Raw genomic sequence first — 23,165 nt, forward strand, 5'->3', positions numbered from 1 at the left:
AGACTGCAGAACAAGAAAGCTGCAGGAGGCCAGCCCTATCATTTGGTAGCCAGCTGGTTTTGTGTGTCACAAAAGGACTGCAAATGGTTAATTTATTACAGCTAAGTTGTACACTGCCAGGGAAAGAAGGAGTGGCCCTTGTGGGATTTTCTGCCTCTGGTGCCAAAACAGCTTGGCTGATTGAGCCCTTAGGCTTGGAGGCGGAGTCATCAATTGCTCCACTTAAGCAGCAAATGCCTTGGTCAGGCCGTGTGCACTACTGCTGTGATTGGACAGCCACCCATCCCCAAAAATACAACAGGTCGCTAATTAAGTCCTACCTAGTCTGTTTGCCTAGTTATAAATCTCTCGAGTAGCAGATTGTGTTTGCCCCTCTCACCCCTCAGGGGAAGCGTGCAAAACATTGGAACATCTGTAAGTCTGCAGGCTGAAAGTGAACACTCATTCCCCCAGAAGAGGAGACATACTGCACCAATGCTAGATCTCCACCCCCCTCTGGAAGCCATGCCGGCTCTCCTGTTGGTTAACTGGAACCGAAGCCCCAATCTGCTCTGTTTTTAAGTGTATTTTACCTAGGATTTTAGTTGTGTGGTTTGTTTATTTTACTTATTTCTTACATTTATTAAATTTGTACATCACCCTTCATCCAAAGCTCCCAGGGTGGTTCACAGCATGTTAATTGCTTTTTTCATGGAAACGTGAATTTCATGGAAAAGTGAATTATTAAGCAAAGATTTCAACCAAGTATAAAAAACCAAAACCAGATCAGAAACCTAAACACACACCAGTAAGATATAAAAAGACAGGTCTAGAAGATGAGCAAGGAAGATGCAAAAAATGGGCAGAAATAAAAGGTTTTGCCTGTTGCCATAAACTAATAAGGTGTTTGGGGACCTCTATTTAGGACTGAAAAGTAGTATCTAAATTATTATTCAAATATAAATGAAATGAAAACTCTATGGCTGAGACCATCTATGCTAGAAAGATCAAGGCAAGGAAGAGATTCAAGGCACCCCTTTAACTCATAGTATCTCTCGGAGTCTCAGCAAGCATCCCCTCCCTCCTCTCTTTCAGATGGAAATAGTTCTTCCCCAGCCTTCCTGCTTCTTACCTGCGGGGGATGTGCTGCCCACCCCAAGTGATTGTGACTGTGTAGTTGCCAGGAACTGTGGGATAGTACTCAAAACCATACACCCCATCACCCAGGTCCTTCTGCTTGACTCGTTCCTCAAGTCCTTCTGTGGGAAGAGATTGTGGTGGTTGAGGGCGGAAGGAACTTCACAACATACAGAAAAAGCAAAACAAAACCCATATACCTGCCAGTTACATATTACCAAGGAAGATCATGCGTGCATGCCCTCACCTTGCAGAAGATTAGCCAATGAGTTCTTGTACATCATGTTTATCACAAGTCTCAGCACGGCTCCCAGGGAGAGCTACTAGGGTCAAATGCCCACTGGGTCCATGAAGCACACAGAATATACCTGATCTCAGTCACTATCACAGTCTTACTCCCAAATAATAGAGGACAAAAAGGTGGATTCAACTCTTATGCACACTATTCTGAGCACCCTGGAGGAAAGGCAAGAGAATACAATTGGGAATGCTGCCAAGAACAAGTATAGGTTGCCACTGGGAGTGCTTCACAGGTGGAAGAGCATCTGCTCTGCATGCATGCATGCAGGTCCCTAGTTCAAATTCTGGTGTCTCCAGGGATGCCCTGTCTAAAATCCTGGCGAGTCACTGCCCGTCAGTTCAGACCAGGGGTGGGGAACCTCTGGCTCATGGGCGAAATCTGTCCTACCAGGCCATTTCCCCAAAGCACGCCCACCTGCCCATACCTGACACCATGTGCAATGTCAGGTGTGAGGCAGGTAAAGACTCAGCTAGATTTCCTGCAGAAAGCGGGACTGAACTCTAGCACATCAGCTAATGTGCAGGGGGTTCAATCACACTTGACCGCTATCTCCCTTCGCTCCTGCTGGTCAACTTTGACAGGTTCGCCCACAGGGTTTGGTCAAAAAGATTCCCCACCCCTGGCTAGACAATATTGAGCTAAAGGAACCAGCAGCTTCTTCCCATCCTCACATTGGCAAGGAGGTGGGGCTGGTGGGTGGGACTCTGGTCTCCCCCCACCCTGGTGCCCATTTGCATTCAATTCCCCCACCACACTTCTCTAGTAACTGCAGCCCTTACTTACACCAAAGCCCCATGGAAGGGGCCTGGATCAAAACACTGACACACAGCTGCAACCAGCTTAAGTACAGCTTGCATTTGGCAGCTCCAAAGAGTCCTGGATGTCGTAACATTATACTGCGCTCTGCTCCCCACCACCGACAAACCCAGGCATCCCTTGAGGGCTCTTTGCAGGCTAGAGCCTCCAAGGGAATAAAATGCAGTCACATTCTCAAGATGTTATCTTCCAGCTGGGAGAGATCTTCAGCTCCGACAAATGTCTCAGGCTCCTGAAGTCTGCCTGGGGCCTAGTTACCCAACCTCTGCTCTGAATGCTCGCGGTTTGAACCCAGGGTTAGAACTGTCAAAATCCAGCTCCTCCATCATTCACATACCTCTCTGCATTGCAGCAGCCTCTCCTTCCAGCCCAGACAAGAACCCAATTATGTTTTCTACAGTGGTTTGTGGCTCTGCTTGCCCCGCCATGACTCCACAACAGCCACTCCATTTACTGCTTTGCTTCCTTGCCTCAGCACATTTCCATGCTTGCACAAAGTACAAATGCCACCATCAGCCCCTCCTATAGACCAATTACACTTGCACCAGAAGAACTTCCTGCCGTAAAACCCAAGAATTTTGAAACAGCCCATGGGCAAGCAAGCACGATTGATAGCTTCTTAGGCTTCAAAGAGATTCTAGAGCTTGCCATGTCTGAGAGTCAGTGGAGCCCAAATCATCCCATCAATGGATGCTCCAGCACAGCAGAAGCAACAGCCTCCTGTGCAATCAGCCTGTTCCCCCATTGGTAATAAATAACTCTGCAGCCGTGTTAGAAACCGAGTTATGAAGGCTAGGAGCTAAATGGCACCTTAAACCTAGGTTATGGGTGCAACAAAGGAATGGGTGCAACAAAGGCACACTTTTTTATAACAATACAAAGCTGAAGATGGTCTAGTCCTTCCCCTGCCCACCCCCTAATATTCTTAAGAGGGTCTCTTCTCCAGTCTTCAGAGAGTAGCTGGAAGTGGGGAGGCAGAAAAAAGTCCTCCTTTCTTTCCACTCCGCAGTTTTAACCTGAAATCTTAGGCACAGTTCTGCGCCCAGAGCTCAGAAACCTCTCGCACTAATGAAATTCCCTGTCACAAAATGTGCTTAGAACAATGGGTGTTTTGAACACTGCTCTGCAGTTCCCTCATGTTCCCCAAACAGATCTGGGCATGCACTAGCCAGATGGGCTTTGCAGTGTACTGCTTGCCTTCCAAAGGGGCATTACCACACAAGCTAGGGGTCTGCTTTAAGACATGTGCAGCAGTTGCACCCCGAATGCCTCTGAGCCTATGCAAAATGTCATCAGGCTTCCAACATTTCCCACACAGGGTAATTAGACTATAGCACTTCCAGGCCAAAAGGCAGAGCTTCTGGGTGAAGTGCAAATCCCACCCTCCCATGTCAAACACAGAGGGTGGGGAAGACAAACACACACACTGGACTTACTTGGGCCTTTTATTGTCACTTTGAGCTCTCCGCTGCCAGCGCCTTTTGTGTAGACCTTGAAATCTGCTGTCTCCTTCACTCGGACACCTTTGGGCTGGAGGCCTCGACCCACGGCCCGGCAGGCATTTGGGTTGCATGCTGTAGCAGCAGAGAGAGGGTGAGCGTCCCTATCGAGTCCAAGTAGAACTCCAGTTTTCCCAACTGGGTGGGTCTTTGCCATCATTAACACGCCAGGTATTCAACTAGCTCCACCCATGAGAGGGAGGCCGGATCTCAAGCCCATAGACTGCTCCCCTGGACAGAAGCAACATGCACCCTTGCCACAGGTCCCCACCCACACCTGCCAAGAGTGAAATACCATTGGCCCTGGATCCAGGCGCCGAGCAGCTGGGAGGAGATGAGTGCCAGCAGAGATCCAGGGAGATGGCTCTTCAGAGGAAGAGAGGACAGAGCAGAGGAGAGCTGGGCCAGGACAGGTGGAGGTAGGCAGAGAGGAGAGGAGAAGCGTTAGGAGCAGAACAAAGAACCACCCCCCTTCTGGTCACAAAGAGGAAACCAAGCAGCAGCAGTGGTGTTAAGGTTAAAAGAGACCCCACCAACAAGCCCCGTGCCAGATGGGAGACTCACCCTGGCCAATGGTGACCGTATATGGGCTGCGGGGGATGGGGATGCCCCCAAAGGTGATGTAGATGGTGTAGGTGCCCTCCAGAGTGGGCTTGTAGGTGCAGCGGTAGGTGCTATTGCCTTTATCCTCCAGCTGCTGCTCCACTGTCCCTTTCTTGCCAGTCGGATCTTGGATGATTACCTCAATTTCCCCAACACCAGCACCTGGGGGGAGGGATTAGGGTAAGATGAAGAGAGACAGGTGTTAGGTGGAGATAGTGCATGCAACCTTAAGTATTCAATTACAGGAAGGCCTTTGATCTGGACCAAGAACACAGCAATGAGTTTCCAGGGAAAAGATTAAACCCTGCACAGCTCCTTGGCATTTTCTGTCGTTAGCAGTACTATGCAAGAGAAACATTATCCAAGTTTTGCTTGCTCTATTTAATTTACGTAGGAATTGCAGGTTTCTTGGGGCAGCATTTTAAGAACAGAATTCAAGTGCTATTTATACTGCATCCCTACCTTCCATGCTTAGTGCGCCCTGTAACCATGCACCTAGCAATTAAAGACATTTAAGAGCAGCCTTAAAGTTTGTTTGCAGCTTCTTTCTAGCTAGTGGAGAAAACACCACAATGTCCCCAAGTTAAAACTTCGCTATGTTTCAGCTTTTGGTAACAGACCCATTTCTGAAAGCAAAGAAATGGAAGATTTGTTTGCTACAGTTACTGTGGGCTGCAAGTTATGCTCTACTTAGCACTGGGTAGGCTTCAGCTAGGATTTAGTGGGAGACCTTTCATGCTTGGAAGATGAGGCCAACAATTCAGACAGACTTGCTTAGGCAGCAACTAGTCTGGAAGCAAAGGTACTCATCTTCAGCCTCAAGAGTTCAGAGGAGACTGTTCTAACATCCAGCTATAAATAAAAATGAAACGCCAAGACAAGAGACCAATTGTTTGCAAAGGGCTGTTGGGACAAGGAAGTTGCCTTTTGCCTGAAGGGAGAAGAGCCGAGAGTTTCAAGGCAGGCAAGGAGAGAGGGTGACATTCCTGGATAAGAGAATCAAGGATGACTGATCTCAAAGCAAGCTCTACTGTGTACTCTGAATCAATGTTTTGTTTCATATCCTGCCACGTTGAATACAATATTACTCAGGGCAGTTCTGAATTCACAATTACACATATGAAAGTTAAGAATACGTGGAATCATGAAACTGTATATTCCTAATATAAATGTCTGATCATTCTGCCTCCTACTCTACGGCATGCTGAAACAACAGGCATAAACTTCACCACAATGTTGGCCAACTAAGCCTGGACAGCAGGAGTGGAAAGCAGTTCCTCCAGCCACAGCCTACCTTGAAGGAGTCAAGTGGGGCTGTTAAGCCAACTAAGCTGCCCTCCTCCACGGACAGCCTTAGGCAAGCTACTCACTCACAATCCCTTCCTTTTGGTATTCTCTGTAATCCTCCCAACAATCTTATGTGAAGCACTGGACACTCAAAAATGCTATGTGTAGCCTGACTTGTTCCCAACTTGGAAGCCCATCTACCCAGAGCTGTTAGTCTCTGAAGACATGATGCTTTGACAAGCAACTCCGAAAGCAGGAGAGCTAGAAAGGTTCCACTTTGGCGAGAAATTGAAGCCTCCAACACAATTACTCAGTTCATAGTGAGAAAAGTTCTCCAACAACAGTTTATTCATTGCCAACAATTCAAGTGTCCCCAACACAGTACCCCCCCAAGTGTTGCTGGACTGCAGTTCCCATCCTCTGACCATTAGGGCCAAGAATGCTGGGGCTGATGGGAGCTGTGGTCCTAGAATGCACCAGGTTGGGGAACGGTGGCTAAACTATTTATAACAAGTTTCTAAGAAACCAGCCAACTACGTCATTTGCTTTCAAGCTGCATCCAGGCTTCAGCTGGCCAACACCCTTCCACCCTCTCAGAACCAGCACCCCGCCCCCATCCACTGACCAGCAGTGAAGATCTCAAAGTAGGTGGTCTTGTTGGCAATGTTGCCCACAGGCTCCAGGCCAGGACCCTGGGCAGTGACCTTGCTGGCATCCCCGTGCGATTTATCCACATTCACCTCAAAGGGGCTCTTGGCAATGTGCTGCCCAGCAAACAGTACCGTCACCTGGAGCAAAAAGTGAAGATCGTCAAATGTTGATCACTGAGATGAAGGCCCAGTTCCAGAATTCTCTCCCAATCACCTACACGATATACAGACTCTTACCTTGTGGATTCCTGTCACCTTTGGCACATACCACACAGAGAACGTCCGGTTCTTGTCATTGTTGGCAATGACCTTCGCCTTGAGGACAGACAGAGGAAGTTCAGTAGTGGTTGGCATTGTACAACCCACCCAAAACACCCCCCATTACTCTTCCGCCTGAATGCCTGGCCATCCAGACCTCTAAGGACACACTCCCAGGGGGACTCACTTCTTCCCGATGTCCAGCAGGGTCCTCCACATAGACTAGCACTTCTCCCTGGCCAGCACTGATTGTTTCAACGGTGAACTCTGCCTTCTTCTTCACCATGTTGCCTGTGGGCTCAATGCCTGTGAAATGATCAGACACAGTAGTAACTGTACTACCCCCTGGCCCGTGACGCCATCAACTTGTACAGCAGTGGTTCTAGCATCACCTCCACTGTACAGCCTGGATGACCTCAGGAAAGCCCATACATGCTAGCTGGAGCTGATGGGAGCGCCACAGAGATGGTACAGAGCAAACCATCACAAGATAATCACAGGGTTTGCAAGGAAGAGGTTAAAAAAGCATACAAACACCTTTAAGTCAAACCCTATGAGGCAGCTATTCTATTCACGACACCCTGGGTCCCCAGAGATTGTTGGGCTACTACTCCCATCATCCCATTGGCTAAAATAGCAGGATTATGGAAGCTGCAGTCCAACCACATCTGGGGACCCAAGGTTGAAGAACGCCGTCCTAGGAAAGATCCCTTGTCAACACCCACCTGCCCCCACTGTGGTCAATCTCCCAATTGTTTAAGAAGTCTTCCAGACCCTCCTCTGCACACATGTAACCCCAAGCCTTTACCACCTGTTCCTGGACTCACCTGGGCCATAAGCTCTGGCTTTCTTGGGGTTCAGTTTGGGCCTAAGGGGGGCTCCTGGCTTTAGCTTAGCTTTGGGGAACTGGGAGAGGTATGTCATGACCGAGTGCTCATCAACATTGGGGTCCACAATCTCTTCAGGAGTGATCACCTACAGAGGAAAGAAGGCAAATAGCTGGAGACAGCAAAGAAGAGGCATGTTTACCTCTCACACACCAGGAGTCAAGTACAGAGCAGGCACAGGATGCAGCCTCCCAAGAAACCCAGTGCTTGTTTTTCAAAAAGCAGACTTCTAGCCCTGAAGGCTGCAGAGGGGGCCCTGGAATGTAACCATTTTAAGCATTTCTGGGAAATCTAAGCAGCATCCTGGGGTGGGGGTCAAGGGATAACACACCTTCGGACTCTACATTGCTCACTTGCCCCTGGCCAAAACTGGAAGAAGTAAACACTTTTGCCAATACACCTACCCATAGCAGAGTTCAGCTTAACACAAAGTTCTGTATAGCACAGACCAAGTATCTGTGCTGCTTACCTGTGGGATGCCCAGCCAGTCATCCGCTTGCTGCATGGCCTCCCGGGCATTGTTGACAGGTTTGCTAGCATCCCACGAATCCCAGTCAGGGCACAGACCTATTTGAGAGAGAGTCCCAGCTCTTTGTCAGTCACACACAGTAGTAACACTTCCTCCATACAGATCTCTGGAACAGTGCTCTGGGACACTGTAGCATCCGTCCACAACATAAGGTAGAAATAAAGCCAAAGGAGCAGGCATCCAACACAGGCATCCCAAACCCTCAGCGGAATATTAGACCCAGGGCCAAGATGGAGTTGGCATCAATGACAAGGATAGCCAATGCTGGTGCCCTCCAGATGATGATGTACTCCAACTCCCATCAGCCCCAGCCAGCATGGCCATGGTCAAGGATGACAAGAGTTGTAGTTCAGAAACATCTGGAGGGAGCCTAATTGGCTACTCCTGATCTGTGGGTCAACTAACACAGGAAGTAGTGCTGGCCTCCAGCACCCATGTGAGCAAGTCAGAAGAGGCCTCCTTGCAAACCTCTCAAGCTCACCCTCCCACCCCCACATGAACAGTGCTGCTCCTTCGCTTACCTGGGGCACAGCTGTCAACAAGAGCGCCTAGTGCCCGGCCGCTCTGCCAGTCCTTGCTGAAGTTGGTGATGGGCAATTGAGGCAGTTTGTTTTGGATCCAGCCCAGCAGTCGCTGCTTGGGGGTTTGTTTCTTGGCCTCTTCGTCATCTTCCTCATCCCACATGGGCATGGAGATAGAGTAGTGCAGGATGAGCGTCCAGATCAGGCCCAGGATCAGCTTCAGATTCCCATCTACGATAGCTTTGCTGTCTGAGAGTCAGAAGCACAGTTCAGCATTCGCAAAAGAGGACAGTGACCTGGACTTTCAGGTAAGATGAGCCCCACTCAGCAACATCCTAGGCCTTCTCCCCTTGAATTTCTCTCCTTTAGTAGGAGGAAGGCCAGTCTCTACACCTAAGGAAACCCACGAGGAAGCCTGCAGGCAGTTTCCACCAAGAAATAAGTCCACTCCCACCTTCTCTCACCTCCTCAATAGATTGGAGACCTATAGAACAAGCTTCTAGCAAGAGATTCTGTCCTTAGGGGCCTGAAGAAGTTGGTGGGAGGGATTTTGATGAAGAATGGCCATAATTTGACTGCAGGTAACATGTTTGAGAGGGACACAGGTGGCGCTGTGGGTTAAAGCCTCAGCGCCTAGGACTTGCCGATCGAAAGGTCGGCGGTTCGAATCCCTGCTGCGGGGTGCGCTCCCGCTGCTTGGTCCCAGCGCCTGCCAACCTAGCAGTTCGAAAGCACCTCCGGGTGCAAGTAGATAAATAGGGACCGCTTACCAGCGGGAAGGTAAACGGCGTTTCCGTGTGCAGCTCTGGCTCGCCAGAGCAGCGATGTCACGCTGGCCATGTGACCCGGAAGTGTCTGCGGACAGCGCTGGCCCCTGGCCTCTTAAGTGAGATGGGCGCACAACCCCAAAGTCTGTCAAGACTGGCCCGTACGGGCAGGGGTACCTTTACCTTTACCTTTAACATGTTTGAAGAAACTTAAAAATGATTTTAAAAGTGGCCTGTGTGTGCTGGTTACTACCATGCCTTTTTCACTCATTGGCCACTCCCTGCCACTTTAGATGCCATGACTGCCACTGACCATGTACAAAGAATGGCTTTCCTTTATACAGTCTCAAGCCTCTTTGGTAGTGTCTCTTCCGCATCTACACTTCCTAACCTTATCTTAAAATAGCAGTGACAACAGAAAATAAACAAGTTGCAATTGATACTTGACGTATTGTTCTTGCTGCGGGTTCTATTTATTATTTTTATCTCCTTCTTCATCCAGGGAATTTTGGGTGGCATACATGGTCCATACTCCCTCAAGTTTCATTACAACAACCCCGTGAGGTAGTTTTGGCCGTGAGGGAATGATGGTCTCAAGATCACCCAGTAAGCTTTCATGACTGAGCAGAGATTTGAATCTGATCCGAATACAGTTCTCCAGCCACTCAGGATGGCAGTCAAACTTTACACAAACTAGTTTAAAACCTGATAAATCTGAAAGCACCAGAAGCTGACTGGATTGTATTGAGCTCAGTGGCTATAGCTTTGCTTCATTTTCTCCTTTTCCTTGCGAAGTGTGGTGACAACAATGCCCCCCTCCTTTGGCAACATGACAGTGAGATGAAGTATTACTGTAGCTGTGAATCAGACTCAGGTACACTTACTTGGAAGTAAGGAGCCACCGGCATTATACACTATATAAAGTTGTATCACTTTCAACAGTCATGGTACGTCCCCCTAAGAATCCTAGGAAATGAAGTTTGTTAAGGATGCTGTTACGTGACCTCATTTCCCTCACAGAACTACAACTCCCAGAGTTATTTAGGAAGGGGGATTGACTGGTAAACAGTAGGTCTGTGAGGGGAATAGTGATCTTAGCAGCCTTAACAAACTATAGTTCCCAATATTCTTTGGGGGACACCATGACTGTTAAAGTGGTATAAAAGTGTCTGCTCCTGTACCTAACAGCCTTTTCCCTTAGAATATTGGAAATACTTGAAACAGGTCATAAGAGTCATTCTCTCCCTTGCCCTCCTCCTGAGGTAAAGTCGACTGTATCCAGGGTTCCTTCAAGAGGTGATGCCCAAACTCTAGAATGCCCTCAGCAGCTCACCGTATCTGGTGCCAACCCTTAATTGAGTTTCAGGGACTAGGTAAACATCATTTTATTTGCACAGGCCTTTTAATTTGTTTTGTTTTAATAACATTATCTGCTTGCAGTTCAGTTCATTTTAACGGCTACAGCATTTTTGCCACAAATTTAAGTAAAGGAATACTAAAACACAAAATTATTCCCAGTGAGTCTATTCAGGAGCAAGTCAACAAGTGCTGAAAAAATCCAGTACTAAACATGCATGTGTAAAAAGCGGGCCCCCCAGTTAAGCCCAATTTTGCTACAAGGCCATAAAGAAACACAGCCAATGAAGCCTGGGCTTGGGGGGAGAGCTATGTTCTTCTGCCCCATGCCCTTTGTTGGCCCCACTTTATTTCTATGCCCACATATGTATCTCTTATATAGAGTCTCCTACAATTTTTGTTTGCAACATACTGCCATGAATCCCACAGTATGTGGGCTGTTACCAAACATAGATTTTTGTCACCTTGAGGTCTTGAAGCAAGAAAAAGCAGAAATGTTGCAAAGCAAAAGCATCACTCAGGCAGCCCTTAATTCAGGTGTTCTGCTGCGCTGACTGCGTGCCGACTCAAAAGAAATTGGCGAGTCAGAAGATGTCATGGAGGGAATTTGGAGCAAAGGAAGATAGGGATGGGAAGTGTACATGTGGAGGAGACACTACCCAAGAGCCGCTTGGTGAAACTGTATGAAGGAATCCCACCCTTTGTATATGGTTAGAGGCAACAGAAGAGGAAGCAGCAGCCGCAGCAGCAGTAGAAAGAGGCCTGGCCAGGATTGCGCAGCAGCAGATTGATGTAAACACACCAGATTCAGGGAAACAAAGAATTCCTTCAATGCACTGGCCTCCTGCCAAGATTAACCTCTCCAGAGACTAGACACAGCAGCTGAAAGGGGCCCAACTATTCTCCCTCAGCTCAGGTTCAGACAAGTCTTAAGCAACCTTCCTCTAAACCCCAAGGGGTAGGCAAGCTGGATAAAGCTGAACTCCCACAGGCTCTAAGGAACAGCCCAAGGCCCTGCCCTGTATTCCCTTGCCTTCAGTTGTGGCACCACCATTATGGGATTTACTCCCAAGGGAGACCCACCTGGCCTAGTAATGGTTTGCCTTTTTTTCAGCAGGCAGTGAAGACCTGGCTGTTTTCAAGGTCAGCACTGTACTGCTTGACTATTGCTATTTATTATGCATTCTTCGGCTTTAAATGCATTTGATGTTGTGCATTCTTTTATTCTATTTTTTTAAGCCAGCGTAAAGATCCTATGGGTTCTGGAGCACAAGGTATGAAGGAAGAATCAACCTCCAGAAACAAAGTGAAAGAGACCGATGAAGATCAAGGCAACAGAAGAGAACCTAGAATGAATTCAAAGCGATGGGCTAGTCTCAGAAGCACAGAACCTGTTCCTAGGTGTAAGATGGACAATCTGAGGGGCAGGGTGGTTCCCCAAGCCCAACCATTTGACTCCCAACATGGAAGTGGAACACCATGTACAAGACGTCACCAAGCCAAGCACATCCTAAGTGCTTTATGTGGTGAACTACAGTGGCACCTTGGGTTAAGAACTTAATTTGTTGTTGATTCTAGGTCCGTTCTTAACCTAGAATCATAGAGTTGGAAGAGACCACAAGGGCCATCGAGTCCAACCCCCTGCCAAGCAGGAAACACCATCAGAGCACTCCTGACACATGGTTGTCAAGCCTCTGCTTAAAGACCTCCAAAGAAGGAGACTCCACCACACTCCTTGTCAGCAAATCCCACCGTCGAACAGCTCTTACTGTCAGGAAGTTCTTCCTAATGTTTAGGTGGAATCTTCTTTCTTGTAGTTTGGATCCATTGCTCCGTGTCCGCTTCTCTGGAGCAGCAGAAAACAACCTTTCTCCCTCCTCTATGTGACATCCTTTTAAACCTGAAACTGTTCTTAACCTGAGGTACTACTTCTGGGTTAGTGGAGTCTGTAACCTGAAGCATTTGTAACCCAAGGTACCACTGTACTCTGATTTTCCAATAAAGGGCGGCATACAAATGTAATAAATAATTCCTGCAGCTGCACAAACACAAGAAGGTGGTTTTCACTGAAGTGGGAAAAGGCTTCTCACAAGTGCATGTGGTGTGTGGGTGGGTGTGCATGCAACAGAAGTCATAAAAATTACTGAAGAAACCTTCCAGTGGTTTGAGGTCAGGTTTTCAGTGCCCTTTACATTTATATAGAATCATAGAACAGCAGAACTGGAAGGCAGCCCAAGGTCATCTAGCCCGACCCCGCGCAATGCAGGAATCTCAACTACAGCATCCCTGACAGCCTCCCCCAAGCTGAAGGCTGGAAGTTTCCAGTGTTTGATGTTTCATTGTGTTTTCATATGTGTTGGAAGCCACACAGCGTGGCTGGGGCAACCCAGCCAGATTGGCGGGGTATAAATAATAATGTATTTTATGCTTAAAGACCTCCAGTGAAGGAGTCTACATGCTCCTCCACCCCATAACAGTAGGGGGAAGGAGAATTGTGAAAAATGGTTTAACTTGCATAGTTTAGACAGGTTAGTTGTCTTTTTAGTATGGAAAACAAGCAACTCTGTTTTATGGTCCATGAAGGAAGAAATTAAGTATCTGGCACCTTCTGGAAGAATATACTTACATGCTTACAGGGAACGTGCTCCCGGGTTACATAAAGCTTGTGGCTAGGGACCCCCACAGTGACAGGACCGTGCATGTGTGTTTTGTTGCATGTGCTATGGAACTGCTTTTGCTACAACAGGGTGCGGAATCTCAGGCTCAAGGGCCAAATGCAACCCTCAAAGCGCCTCTGTCTGCCACTGAAACTCAACAGGTACTGGACGGAGAAGAGTGTGCGTTTGTAGATACAGTGGTACCTCTGGATACGAACGGGATCCGTTCCTGAACCTCGTTCGCATCCTGAAGTAAACGCAAGACGCGACTGCGCGTGCGCGGGTTGCCGCTTCCGTGCATGTGCATGAAGTCATTTTGAGCATCTGCGCATGTGCGAGCAACAAAACCTGGAAGTAACGCACTCCGTTATTTCCGGGTCGCCACAGAGCACAACCCGAAAATATTCATCCTGAAGCTACCGGTACTTCAACCTGAGGTACGACTACTAGCCTAGTGTACAAAGCTAAATTTTACATTTGCTGCTCTGGCCCCACCCACCAGTTCCATGAGGCTCCCATAGTTTGGCTAGATGGGAATGTGGCCCTCGCGGTGAAAAAGGATCTCCCTCCCTTGAACTACAGCTTCCTAGCATCCACACATGTGCTACTGCCACACAATATACACCCTTGGACCCAACAGGCTGCAGTCCATTTCCTACCCAAACAGTCTGTGGCCTCCAAGTAGTTAACATGACACAACCTTCAACAGTATTAGAGGGAACTGCTATTCTCCCTCCTCTGCAGCAGATTGCAGGATCTGGTTACAGGCAACACGGAGCGAGTACCATCCTGAAAAAAGGCATTTTCCAAGCTTCCATCTGCATTCTTTCCTCCCCATCACACACAATTTTACTTTTGCCCTCCATATCCACTGAGCCCCATAGCAGCTGGGAGCATTCAAAAGGGCAGGCGTCAGGGCCAGTCTCAAAGCTGGAGAGGAGCATTCAACACTGTCGAGCTGAATAAGCTGTAAACTGCAGAACAAGCATTATCAAAGAGGACAGGAGGGCCAAAGGGAATCTAAGACCCAGAGGCCACTGAGATTCACCCACATTAGGCCACATGCCCCCTCCCTCCCCGGGAGCAGAGTCCCAGTCAAGGCTAGAGCAGCTGGGATGGGAGCCCCTTCCCATTAGCTCTCATGCGCTTGAGCTTTTGTTACTGGAGTACCAGAGCAGATGCGTCCCTCTGGCAGGGTTAAATACGCCATGCTTTCCCTGCCCCTTTTTTTCCCTGGGTGGTGATGGGGGGGGGGGAGAGGAACAGGGAGAAGGCAAGCCATCACATCCCAGCCACCTCCCCATCCAGCTCTGCACCGCCCACCCAGCCACAGAGCAGACCGCTCCAGCATTTTTTAGCCTTATATGGAGTGGCCGGCAGGCAGCAGCTCCTCTGTCCCAACAGGATTCTCCTTCCAGGGGGAGGGAAAAGAACGCCCCCTCCACATGTTTGGCCTGGTCCCTCCCTCTCTGCCCGCCTTTCCTACATCCTGCCTCTCTGTGAAGAGGAGCAAAAGACCCGCCCAGCCCAGCCCATCCTTCTCCTCGCCCCAACCCAAGGAGGAGGAGGAACAGACAGGCACACCCAGGCACAGGGCTACCCATCTCTAGCCTACAGGCATGGTTATGGTGTGCGCACGCCCTTCCACTTCTCAGCAACTGCTGCCAGACCTTGTCTGAGTCAGAGTCTGTGGCCCAGGGACTGACTCACTGCATCAACGGGCAACGCAGGATTCTCATCTCCCACTGTCCTCAGGGTCTTCTGCAGGGTCCAAACAGAGCAGGGGATAGAGCCCTCTGTCCAGCTCTTGCTGGACCACAACTCCCACCCTTCTTGACCACACTGGGTAGAGTAGATGCAAGTTGGAGCCTAACAACATGGGGCCCGTTTAGAGCCTCACTTACAGGGAGCTGGAATGAAAGCCAGTATCCCTTCGGTGGGCCTTATCTTCCCATACAGTACAGCTTTACAAGTGTTACACACAGCCACCACATTGCTGAATATCTAGCAAGTTTACCACAGCAGTCAATCTAATCCAGATTTTCCTATCATTACCAGCTCACAACCATGTAGAGCACACCCAGACAGATACACCAAGAGGGTTTCATCAACAGAGGGGTCCCTGCAGCAACGTACATGGGCAGATGCCAGAAATAAGCAATAGGGAACTCTTTAAAATAATAGAAGACCCTGCAGCTTCAGGATAATAGGTGGTTTTGTACCTCTGGATAGTCACTGGAACAACTACTTAAGACTTTGAGGTACTCAAAGTAACTAGGCCTTTGAAAGCTGTCTCTGTATTACAAGGTGTGTTACCCCAACTTTACCCCAAGATATAGAGTTCCTGGTCAAGTGGACAAGGAACCGCACCAGGTCCAACATAAGGTAACACAGGTCTACACCTTTTGTGTAGCATCCACCTAATCATAGCCCACTAGTACTAAGGCCTGCCAGGCATTCAACACGCTGCCACATTTTTGCAACCCTGGGCCAAACATAGCTAAAACAGGAGGTTTATGAAGACCCTGCTAGGTTGTATTTAGCTTGCAGAGTCACAGGCCCAATTTTAGTGACTACAAGGAGCTACATGTGTTGGGATGTCAACACATCCCAGCTGACACCAGGTCTGTACAAACTGATAGTGTGGGAAAGAGCAGGAATGAGACCGGGGCATCAGTACAGAAAATACTTTCTGCTTATATTGGCAACATGGATTGACACCAGCCATTCCAGGAGCCAAAGGATAGCAGTAGGAGATGACGACTGTGGGGTTTTTTTTTAATTATAACAGTATTTAGTCATGTCACTCTTCTTCCGCCCAGGTTTGGTCTAGTTGACTTCCTCAGCAAAGGGCTATGGGCAAACCCCAACCCCAGAACAGGCCATGGATGCTCATGACCCTGAATCAACAGTGGGGATGTCTGGGCCCAGTGAATTGTCTGGGAACAGCAGATGTTTCAGCAGTGCTGTGGCTGAGCAGGCATGATAAATCTGAATGAGAGGCCACCGGAAGCTCCCTGCAAAAGCAAGGTATGCATAAGCCATTGGTTTTTCTGAAGAGCTAATGAGACATCCAGGATTCCCACATTAATGAGTCAGACCTAAACTAGAATCTGTTACTTCCTCTACCAGGCAATGCAAGAGCCAGGCTGCTCAGGGCCAATGTTACATTGTTCAGAGACACACCCATCCACAGATTTTACTGCACGGAGTTTTTACCAGCGGAGCCACCACCAGTCAGTCCAAACCTAGATGGCTGGTAAGCTATCCAAAAGGCTCCCTTTGCTGGGACCATAAATGCCAAGCATCCAAAGCCAATTCAAGCTGCCCAAGCATGGAAGCAGCTGAGAATCACCACCCATTTCCAAGAAAAGGCTGCTCCTATTATAAGGCAAAGGGCAATTAACAGTCATTTGCTTTCTTGTATTTCTGCCAAAACAGGAGGCACTTGAACTTTTGCTTCAGGAGCTAGGGGTCCATGGCAAAGCAAGGGGAATACAAGAACCAGTGAATTGAATGCAATCTTTGCTCAGTACACATAATTCCAATGTGAGATACTATGGTCTAGTTTACATACGGTGTTAAACCAGGGTTTAAATAAACCTTAGTTAAAGTTTGGTGTTGCATACAAACCCAGGCCAGCACCTTAACTACAGTTAGCTATGGTTTTGTTAGCAAAAATAAGCCATGGTTTGTTGCTGGCTGTTGGTTCACTCACTTTAACTATGGATTAGCATTCCATACAAACCCAGTCAGTTCATTAGTTATAGTTTATGTATGAGCAGCTCCAGATCTATGGAGAGATAAAGAGGCTCTCCCACAAACTGGGTACTTAAAAGTCTAGCCTAGCTAAGGGCCCCATCTGGAGCCATAGCTTCTTTCTGTGTTACTGTTCATCCCCAGCATGTGCCACTGTAGCAATATCCCAGACTACTATCAGACCCTCCAAGTGTCCCCATTTCATCCCAGTTTCTGATTTGACCCCAGAATGTCCCACTTTTCCTTAGGATGTCCTTATTTTCATGGTAGAAATGTTGGGTGGTATGTACTAGGGCATTACTACAGCTGGAAGAGCTCAAGAGTCCATCAACTTCCTGACACCTTTCCTTAACGGAGAATCTTTGCCCAGACTCTGCACTGACCCAAGATTTACCCCAAAATCAGAGCAGAAAGACAAAGGCTTCCCCTTGCCTCAGGTGTCGGTTGTGGGTTCAAAGGGCTGCCGCTAGTGATTTAGGAGAGAGCAGATATTGGCTCAACCACATCCCACTTCCACTTCTCGGGCAACTTTCCCCTTCAGTGTAGCTGTACAGTAATTCAAATTTGATGCGGCGGGTGGGGAGAAAAGGAAGACAAAACTGTTTGAGCTTGGAAAATGTGCGTGCGGCGTGTCAGGAGCTCGCTCGAGCGGCGATTCAAAAGGCATCTACAAGAAATGGCTCAGCGGAAGGCAAGCGCCAGGCCGCCCCTCCTCCCATTCCTAACTAGTTAACGGGCCTTTCCGAAGCGGAGCGCGCCGGGGTGGGCCGGGCCAGAGATGGAGGAGGGCGCGCGGGGCGGAGGGCGGGGGCTGGGGTGCAGCAACGCGAACCGAGGCCGGGCTGAAGGAAAGGGGGCTTCCCCCCTTCTTTGCAGACTCCAGACAAAAAGCCTGAAACCGGAGCCGCCTCCTGCAACCCTCCCCGCCACGCCCAGATGCAGCGCCCGCTCGCCAGCCCCACCCCTCCAGCCAGGCCTCTTCGCTTTCCGCCCCCCGCAACTCACGCGCCACTCTCCCCAAAAGGCACCCCAGGACTACAGAAATGGGACCCCCAACTCCGAGGCGGCCCCGATCCGCCGCCAGCGGTTCTTCTCCCCCCCCCGCCCAAGCCCGCCACACATCCCGCGAAGCTACGCACGCCCCCTTCGCGGGAGGGGCCAAGCGCGCCCCTCTCCTCTTCACCTGGGCCTCGCCATGTAGAGGAGAGCGGGGTGCCTTTCCAGTCTCCCCCCGCCGTAAGAGACAAACTTGGGTGCCGCCCCGCCTCCTCCAAAGACCCCGCACTCCCCCACTTTTAGGATGCCCCCTTCAGGTCCCCTTTTCGCCCTCTCCGCCCCCCCTTTCGCTGGGACTTACCGATGGAGACCAGCTTGATGTTCTCTCTTTCCAGAAACTCCAGCGCCACCGAAACGTTCTCCAGCTGCATCTGGCGGAAAGTGGGGCGCGTGTTGTACTTGCGCCCCATCTTCTTCTGGCTCAGCACCTCGAGCAGCGCGATGAGGCGCAGCCCGTCCCCCAAGTCCGTCTGCAAGTTGGCGATGCGCTTGTTGACGCATTTGAGGTGCTCGTTGCACCAGCGCGTGAAGGTGTTCTGCTGGATCTTCTTCCAGGGCGCGTCCTCCGCCAGGTCCTTCTCGGTGGCCGGCATCTCGGCAGCGACCTCCCCCTGGATGCTGCTGCTGCTGTTGCTGCCGCTGCCTGCTCCGCCGCCGCCACCAACGCCTCCCGCTCCTGCGGCCTGATGGAGTCGCGCTTGAGAGCCGCTCATTATAACGGCTGGGCTCGGGGTGGGTGGGACCCCGGCGCTGGGTAGGTTGGGCCCGGGATTAAAGGCGCAGGATCCTGCAGAACGACAGAGGAGAGGGAGGCGGTGAAGTTAGGCGCGGCCAAGGGCGCACGGCGATGCTCGCAGAGGAGCCAGACACACGCCCACCTCGGGGGCAGCAGCGACTGGGCTCCAAGGAGGGCAAGGCGGTAGCAGCAGCCCCACAGAAGCGGCGACCGCCTCCAAGCTGCGCGCACCTCCAGGGGCTGGTAGTCGGGCGGGCGGGCGGGGCAGGAAGGAATCCCCAGACCCGAGGCTTCTGCAATCCTGTGCACGCTCACTTGGCACACAATCCCAATTGGGAGTGCGGGGGTGGAGTGGGATCTACTCTCGAGTAAGTTTATATATAGGCAACAGCTGCAAAAGTGCCTAGCCCACTTAAAGGTGGGTCAGCGAGCTTAGGGAGGGGTCCTGAAAAAGGAGTCAAGCGGAAGATCTGCGAAAAGGGACACGGCAGCCCAAGGAAGCCTCCATGTGCAGAAGCAGTGTACCTGCGAGGAGGAGGAGGAGGAGGGGGGCGCGGTTGGCCGGTTGCCCGGGCGAAGGCTTCCCGGAGGCTACTTTGGGAAGCAGGGTGGACGAGGCCCTAAACCTCTCGGGTCCCTCTTCTGGAGCATATGGGCCTGGAATTGCAGGGTGCCAAGGCCTTTCCTTTTCGCGGGGCCCCTTGGCGAGGGGAAGGGATCACAAGGGAGAAGGGGGGGGGGCGTTGCTTGGGAATTGCAGACGCAGCCAGACCAGCTCGCTCACCCCACACCTCCGAAAGAGGCGCGAGAGCAGCTGGGGAAAGAGTGGGGGGCGCGCCTTCCGTGGGGCCTCCTTCTCTCCCCCCCCCCCGTGCCCACCACTTCCTTTTTAAAAGCGAGGATCTCGGGCACCAGGCGCTGTGGGGGGTGCTGTAGTGGCGAGGCGGGAGGAAAGGTGCCCTCGCCCTGGAAGGCCCTGATCCCGGCTGTTCTCTCTGTCTCCCGCACACACACACCCCGTCCCAGAGAAGGAAACGAGACTTGCCCCATGGGGGAGGCAGCTCTGAAGCGGGGGGATTCTGCGGTGAGCCCCCCTCCCCAAGCTGGAAGGCGCCGGAGAGATGCCCCCGGGCTAGTAAGCGCGCGTCTCCCGAATTCCTGCGCAATGAGGCCCAGACGGCGGGAGCTGCCCCTCGCCTGCCCCTCCTGCCGCCCCGGCCGGCCCTGCGCCTCTTTTGCCTCGACTGGGGCTCTGGCTGCCCTGGGTGTCTCCTCTTCCTGGGAGGGGTGCGGTCCAGGGTCTCTCTCTGTGTCTCCCTCCTTCTCGCCCTCGACACCGCACGGCGACGGGGCCGGTCTCGGCTTGTCATCTGCTTGCAGCTGCTCGCCCGCCCGCCTGCCTGCCTGCCTTCCCTCCGCTGCGCGCCCTCTCCGACACCTACACGGCTGAGCTGCTGCTCTAGGATCGCTCCGTCAGTAGAGCGAGAGATTCTTAATCTCAGGGCTTCCACAAGAAGCAACCTTCAATTTAAAAAAAAAAATCAAAGATCCTTACCGTATAAATAATTAAAATACGTGGATATTTGTGCAGAAATGACTGCACAAACTTTTGTGCTGCTTGGGGGTGTGTGCCAGCCCCCCCCCCCCATGCAGCACAAAAGATTCCTGCATGGTTGGGGTCAGACTAGTTGACCTTCGTGCTCCCTTTCTATTTTACAACTATACAAGCCTCCTTGGGCCCACCATACAGAGGGAAGTGGCTTGGGGAGAGGCGTTCTGGAGCAGGTTTTATTCATGGCCAAAGATTCCACTTCTCTGCTGAATGGTTTGTGTTGGGTCATCTGTGGTAGAGGCTAGAGTACCTCTGAACATGTGCAAAGTCCACTCTCAGACTGACATAGACACACACATTTGCACATCATGTGCGTTCTAGGGTTAAGGGCCCTGTAATTTTTCAGACAAAAGAGAAACCCTGGGAACATTGATTTGTAGAAAATTAACTAGACCCAACCAAAAATGGTCTCACATGAAGCCACCTGTTGGACTATTGTGTGACTTGGCTCAGGTATTGTCTACTCTGGCTAGCTAAGGTCCCTTTGGCTAGAGCTGCCAGGCATGTCCTGCTGAGCTGCCATCACCACCTGAAGTCATGCCTCTTGGTGTCGCCACATCACTGCTTCCCTCTTCCCGCTCCACCAACAGTGCTAAGAAGAGCCAAGGTGGTCCATTCTCAGCCACCTTACTCGTTGACACTGGGCCAGGTGTGTGTGTGTTTTGCCATGGCCTTATCAGTCTGTTCCAACTTGCTATGTCACTCCCATGTCACAAAGCTAAAGAGACGGGGAGAGATCTGAGGGAGGAGATGTGCAGCTACAACCAGGGCCAGCCCTACTATTAGGCAGAGCGAGGCAGCTGATGCTGGGAGACGGCAAGGCCAGTGCCGGACTTCCAGGAGGCCCTTGGCACAGTGCCGTGGATGACGCTTCCTAACAAACACACAGCAGGTTCAAAAAACAAAAACAGACCACCTACTGCAATGACAGCAATTCTGCAGCCTGTGCATTTGTGGGTAAATTCTGATTGTGAGCAACCACTGTGGAAGGGAGACAATGTTGACTCTCAATCAGAAGCAGCACATCCACCTACTGCGAAGATGGCCCCCCAGAATTCCCATGAGGTCAGAGAGTGGCAGCCCAGCCCAGCCGCATGGGTGAGCACATGGCTTCCCAAAACAGGAGTCCTGGGAACTACACTTCCCATCACCCTTAGCAAGCTGCAGTTCCCAGAATAAAGTCACATGCATGTATCTTTGTGCACACTGCAGTGTTTTTGTTTTTACAAGAGGGTAATGCCTGGGGGTCTGCAGCTGCAGAACAGCACTTCTCTGCTTAATAAGACTTCCTCAGGTCCTGTGCTCTTTTCCTATAAAAAGATGTGCCGGAGGTCACCTTGTTCTCTGATAATGGCAATGGCACCCACATGAGAGGTGCCGGAACTGAGTTCCAGCTGAAAAAAGCCCTGCTCAGGTCCAAGGTGGAGGGGTGCCTTAACAGAGGGCTGAGTAACCTGCAGCCGTCCCAATGCTGTTGGACTCAAATTCCTCTCATCCCCAGCCAGTAGGACAGTCAGAGGATGATGGGAGTTTTGAGTTAAACATTGGAGAGCAGAGCAATTTCTGTGCATGGAGGGAAACAGGCAGGGTCTTGCTTGTGTATTAACAGCAGTCTTTGGGATGGACAGTTGGAGGACTGTCTTCATAAGAGTCCCTCGTGCTGGAGGAGCAGTGCAACACCTACAAGTGGGAAGTGTTTGTGGTTCTGCCCCAGCTCCCATCTCTGCCCTACTCATTCCCCCACATTGCTGTGATTCAACAAGCTGCAGTGGCCTAACGGCTTTGTCAAAGCAGCCCCAGCCCCACCCAGACTTCCTGAGACGGGTTTTGAAATTTCTCATTTTGTACCAGCTCCTGTGCACCCCACCCTGGGACTTCCCCATCTCGCAGGGCTGGGGGAAGGTCGTGGGCAGATCAGACAAAGCACTGTGTGCAGTAAGGGGACCCCATTGCTAGAGAAGATTAGAGGAAGTGCTTAAACTCTATCTGGATGGGGGAGACATGAAAACATCTGGCCCTGTTAACTGTGAAGAGATTTCTCTTCTAATTCCAGTTGCCTTGGAGGCTTGCTGGAGTGACTCAGTGACGGGGTGGTAGTGGCAAAGGAACACAGCACATGTTTGGTGCCACCAGGGGAGGCTGGTCAGTTAGGGCAAACGGGGCACAGCCTCCCTTGCACATCAGGTGTTGGCTCTGCCTGTTATGGACTCTGGCTCCTTGCCTTCCTCCCTACACGTCCCCTTGGGCCAGCACCGCATGGCACTCAGTATCATTTCCATCCCACAGGAACATGGGTCCCATAGCTCAGTGGTGCAGCACATGCTCTGCACACCCAAGGCCCTGGGTTCAATCCCCGACCTTCAGAAAAGGCTGGGAGAAGCGCCTTGCCTGCAACCCAAGAGAGCCGCTGCCAGCCAGTGTAGGCAGTCCTGTTTTAGATGGACCCGCGGCCTGACTTGGTACCAAGCAGGTTCAGACGCTGGTTGCAGGGCCAGTCCTGGCATTGGAACATCAACAGGCTCTGACAGGGAGGGGAGGGGCCACTTGGTTGAGCATGAGGGCAGGAGGTGCTGCCTGTGTCCATCGCCTTTCAGCCCATTTCCTGCCCTTGGAGTCGTGCAGCCTGATCTGTTTCTTCACCAGGGCAGGCAGCCTGCTTCAAATCATCTGCAGTGGCCTCGGACAAGCATATCTTTCTCAGCCTCAGCTTGCTCTCCCTACTCCTGCAATATGGGGAGTAATACAGTACTATTGG

The 23,165-nt window shown here is 50.8% G+C and overlaps 1 protein-coding gene across 4 annotated transcripts in view; it reads right to left on the reverse strand.

Annotated features, from left to right (window-relative positions):
* Positions 1-20,964, reverse strand: part of FLNA (filamin A) — a 67,892-nt gene extending 46,928 nt beyond the window's left edge. For all 4 annotated transcript variants that reach the window (XM_081893593.1, XM_081893591.1, XM_081893592.1 and 1 more), the window contains exons 1-11: positions 20,940-20,964; positions 18,364-18,849; positions 8,468-8,716; positions 7,887-7,984; positions 7,358-7,505; positions 6,718-6,836; positions 6,510-6,587; positions 6,248-6,410; positions 4,297-4,497; positions 3,670-3,807; positions 1,112-1,238 (exon numbers count right to left, since the gene is read on the reverse strand). In XM_081893593.1, the coding sequence (XP_081749719.1) occupies positions 1,112-1,238; positions 3,670-3,807; positions 4,297-4,497; positions 6,248-6,410; positions 6,510-6,587; positions 6,718-6,836; positions 7,358-7,505; positions 7,887-7,984; positions 8,468-8,716; positions 18,364-18,849; positions 20,940-20,949 (1,817 nt within the window). In that variant the 5' untranslated portion in view covers positions 20,950-20,964. The remainder of the gene's footprint in view (positions 1-1,111; positions 1,239-3,669; positions 3,808-4,296; positions 4,498-6,247; positions 6,411-6,509; positions 6,588-6,717; positions 6,837-7,357; positions 7,506-7,886; positions 7,985-8,467; positions 8,717-18,363; positions 18,850-20,939) is intronic.
* Between the last annotated feature and the right edge of the window lie 2,201 nt (positions 20,965-23,165).

Source organism: Podarcis melisellensis (assembly GCF_964234715.1).
Source record: "Podarcis melisellensis genome assembly, chromosome: 17".
NCBI lineage: Eukaryota > Metazoa > Chordata > Lepidosauria > Squamata > Lacertidae > Podarcis > Podarcis melisellensis.